General features: G+C 47.4%; 1 protein-coding gene across 1 annotated transcript; it reads right to left on the bottom strand.

Annotated features, from left to right (window-relative positions):
* Positions 1–628: 628 nt before the first annotated feature.
* LOC135389621 (uncharacterized protein K02A2.6-like) lies at positions 629–2,119 on the bottom strand. The gene has a single exon (XM_064619656.1). It carries the CDS (start codon positions 2,117–2,119, stop codon positions 629–631), a length of 1,491 nt encoding a protein of 496 aa, XP_064475726.1.
* Positions 2,120–3,427: the final 1,308 nt, after the last annotated feature.

Raw genomic sequence — 3,427 nt, 5'->3', positions numbered from 1 at the left:
ATGTTTGATAGTCAGGATCCGCGACGGACTCTAAAGACACGATTTCATAGAACATTTTTGATAAAAACTGGAAAGTTTCCATATATTCCCCTGGTCCGGAGAATATGCAGTATACCATATCGCCATGCTGTGTCATATGCTCTGGTGAAGTCGAAAAAAAACGGAGAGCAGATGTTTCTTGTTCAAGAAGGCTACACGTATCTCTGCCTGTGGTACGATGGGCGTATGAGGACGCGCCTGGACGTCGTGGGATTTCCTTGCCTTGAGGGTAACATCATTGAAGAAATGACCAAGCTGCGGACGAGAGTCAAAGACTATCAAAAGCGTATGAAGCAGAACTTCGACTCACGAAACAGGGTTAAGCAGCCGGCGTTCGAAGGTGGCGATTTCGTCACGGTTAGACTCCCGGGAAGCCAGCCCAAAGGTTCATCGTCATTTAGTTCCCCACTGCGCATTCAGGAGAAAGTGGGCCCGGCGACATACAGGACGAGCGATGGACGAACGTGGAATGCTTCACGATTGTCCGCCTCCCGGCCGACTTCGTCTGGTTCAACGGATCCAGCCGAAACTGCTTCCGCTGAAACAGATCGTCTACGTGCGGAAGTGGATGGCTGTCCACAATGATTGCTTAATTTGGTTTCCGTAGATCGACGCATAAGCGTAGTTCTCCGGTCCTTTTCCAGACGACGACGATGGGAGACACCCATTCGGACGCGTCAACCCGCTCGATGATGTCCGCTTGCTCTAACTTTTGCAGTTCCTCGGATACCTTCTGGCGGACTTCTAATGGCAGCCGTCGCAGTTTCTGCTGCACAGGAATCACTGAAGTCTTGACAGTAACTTTATGAGAGAACCCTCTTGCAAGTCCTAACCCGTCGGCAAATAGACGTGGAAACTGATCTGGGACAGTACATTCCATGCTGTCGTCTGACTCAGCTTGTACGCGAGAGCATCTCAGCTGTGCGACATCCAACTTGATATCCAATGCATGAAGGGCGTCAATACCCAATATTGGAGTTCCAGACTTTACGACGTAGAAAGTGCATGCTTTCGAACGTTTGGCGAAGCTCACCAAAGCTGTGAACGTTCCGTAGACAGGAATAACTTCATGCGAATAGGACTTGAGCTTAACTGCAGAATGTTCGAGCGGCAGGTGCTTGAAATACTGCTTGTATAAAGTAATGGGCAGCAAGGAGACTGACGATCCTGTGTCGACTAACATCCTCAGCAGGATATGGTCGACCTCAACTTGACAGAAGATTGCTGAAGGTGTTGCAGATGTGACGGCAAATACTGAGGCGTCGAGCTCGCGCACCATCTTCCGTTGCTTCGTACTTGAGCGGCAGACGGATTCGAAGTGGCCCTTCTTGCGGCACTTGCGGCATATTTTGTCCTTGGCAGGGCAAGAGGGATTGTTTGCCTTGTGTTTCGGCGATCCACATCTGAAGCACTTGGTCTTCACTGGAGTGGAATCATTGTTTCGTATTGCTGCTACTTGCGAAGAATGAACTGGACTCGAAAGCAAAGCCGATTCTCGTATGGCCTGTTCGACTTGCCTTCCAATTACCAAGGCAGAGTCCAAGGTCAGGGAAGGCTCCAAGAGGAGACGATCCCGTATCTCCCTTCGATCAGTTTTCTCAACAAATTGATCGCAGATCATTTCTTCGGTGAGGCTCCCAAAGCTACAGGTGGAAGCGAGTTCCGTGAGAGCAGAGACATATTCGTCCACAGTTTCTTCAGCAAACTGAGCCCGCGAACGAAATTTGTAGCGTTCGGCAGTTCTGTTGACGCTCGTCGTGAAACGAGTCCTTAGCTTTATGACCGCAACGACGTAAGGATCCTGAGGAGGAGCAGTATCTCCAGCAGACGCGGCATCAGGCTGAGGCGAAGTTGTAGACGATCCCGTGCTCCTCTGAATAGAAATATCCGGCAAGTGACGATACTGCTTTTGGCCTTCCGCGCCAAGACAGTTTAGCAGGATAGAAACTTTGCGTTCACTGGGGAAAGAGTCACCGCCGCAAGCCGTAAGGTAAGTTTCGAAGAGTAAGTACCATTCCTCCCATGGTATTGACGGCTTACCAGGAACTGGTAGAAACTGTGGTGGAGGATGCAAATTCATCGCAGCGGTTCAGCGTTGAGCTTCGACTGCGCCAATATGTGGTATCGTAACCCTTTATTCCAGAGCCTATACAAAATAATCCTTCTTCGTCGTTGCCCGAACTAGAATGTTCTTGCCACGTCGCGCTCGAGCCTAGTCAGCAAATCGTCTTCCTTCACTTCACTCATACAACACAACACAACACTGCCTCAGGTCGAACGATATGGTCTGTGGTTGAGAGATATTTGTGGAAACCCCACTGTAGATCTGAAAGCATTTCATTTTGTTCCAAGTAGTAAATTAATCGACTGTTCACCATGCGTTCCATCGTTTTGCAAATAAAACTCGTTAAAGCAATTGGTCGCGATAGCTTGTGGGTAAAGAAGGATCCCTTCCAGGCTTTGGGACAGGGATAACTACAGCCTCCCGCCACGATAAAGGAAACTCACCCCTGTCCCAAAGTCGGTTGAAGAAATCTAAGAGTGGACTCTGGCTTGGAATATTGGCTTACATGAGTAAGCATTTCATAGTGGATATCATCTGGATCAGCTGCCGACTTGTTTCCACGCTTCATAGCTCTTTCCAACTCTTGCATAGAAAAAGGTAAATTGTATGGTTCTGTGTTATCCAAAGTTATGTCAAGTTGGTTTTTCTCCTCTGCCTGTCGGAAAACTTGAAATTTCAAATTACAGTTGCAGCTGCTAGACAGATTTTGAAAAATAGCACCTAGTGCATTTGCTTGTTGCTTAGGATCTGTAATTTCTTGTCCGTTTTGCATTATTATAGACGGTGGCCTATTTCTGTAATGGTCATGTATTTTTCTTATCTTCTCCCACACCTTCTGCGTGGGTGTTTCTTGGGAAATTGTTTATATAAATTGCTGCCATGATTCTCTCTTGGCATGGTTGATTGTTCTACGGAACAGTGCTTTTATCCTTTTAAAAAGTATCAAGTTTTCAGAGGTGGGGTATCGTCTTAAGCGAGTCCATGCTGCATTTCGTTTACGACGAGCTCTTAAGCAAACTGCATTCCACCATGCCTTGGGGTACATTGGAAAACGTCATGATGTTTTTGGAATTGAGGTCTGTGCGGCCTCTGCAAGGACTGATGTCAGGTGTGATGTGAAAGAACTGATGTTCTGAGGCTGGAACAACATAGAAGGGACAAACACATACAAAGCCTTCTTGTCCCTTTGTCCCTTCTATGTTGTTCCAGCCTCAGAACATCAGTTCTTTCATGTTCAACAGTTGCCGTCTGCGTCGATCCCGTCGTATGAATGTGTGTATGAGTGAGCAAAAATGTAAGAGTGAAAGGAGGATGAGTGAGAGA

Source organism: Ornithodoros turicata, chromosome 3 (genome assembly GCF_037126465.1).
Source record: "Ornithodoros turicata isolate Travis chromosome 3, ASM3712646v1, whole genome shotgun sequence".
Classification (NCBI taxonomy): Eukaryota; Metazoa; Arthropoda; class Arachnida; order Ixodida; family Argasidae; genus Ornithodoros; species Ornithodoros turicata.
The sequence above is the reverse complement of the archived record's forward strand: the minus strand, read 5'-3'. Positions and strand labels throughout refer to the sequence as shown.

Coding starts and splice junctions, on each gene's coding strand:
- LOC135389621 (XM_064619656.1), bottom strand. CDS start 2,119: ATGAATTTGCATCCTCCACCACAGTTTCTACCAGTTCCTGGTAAGCCG.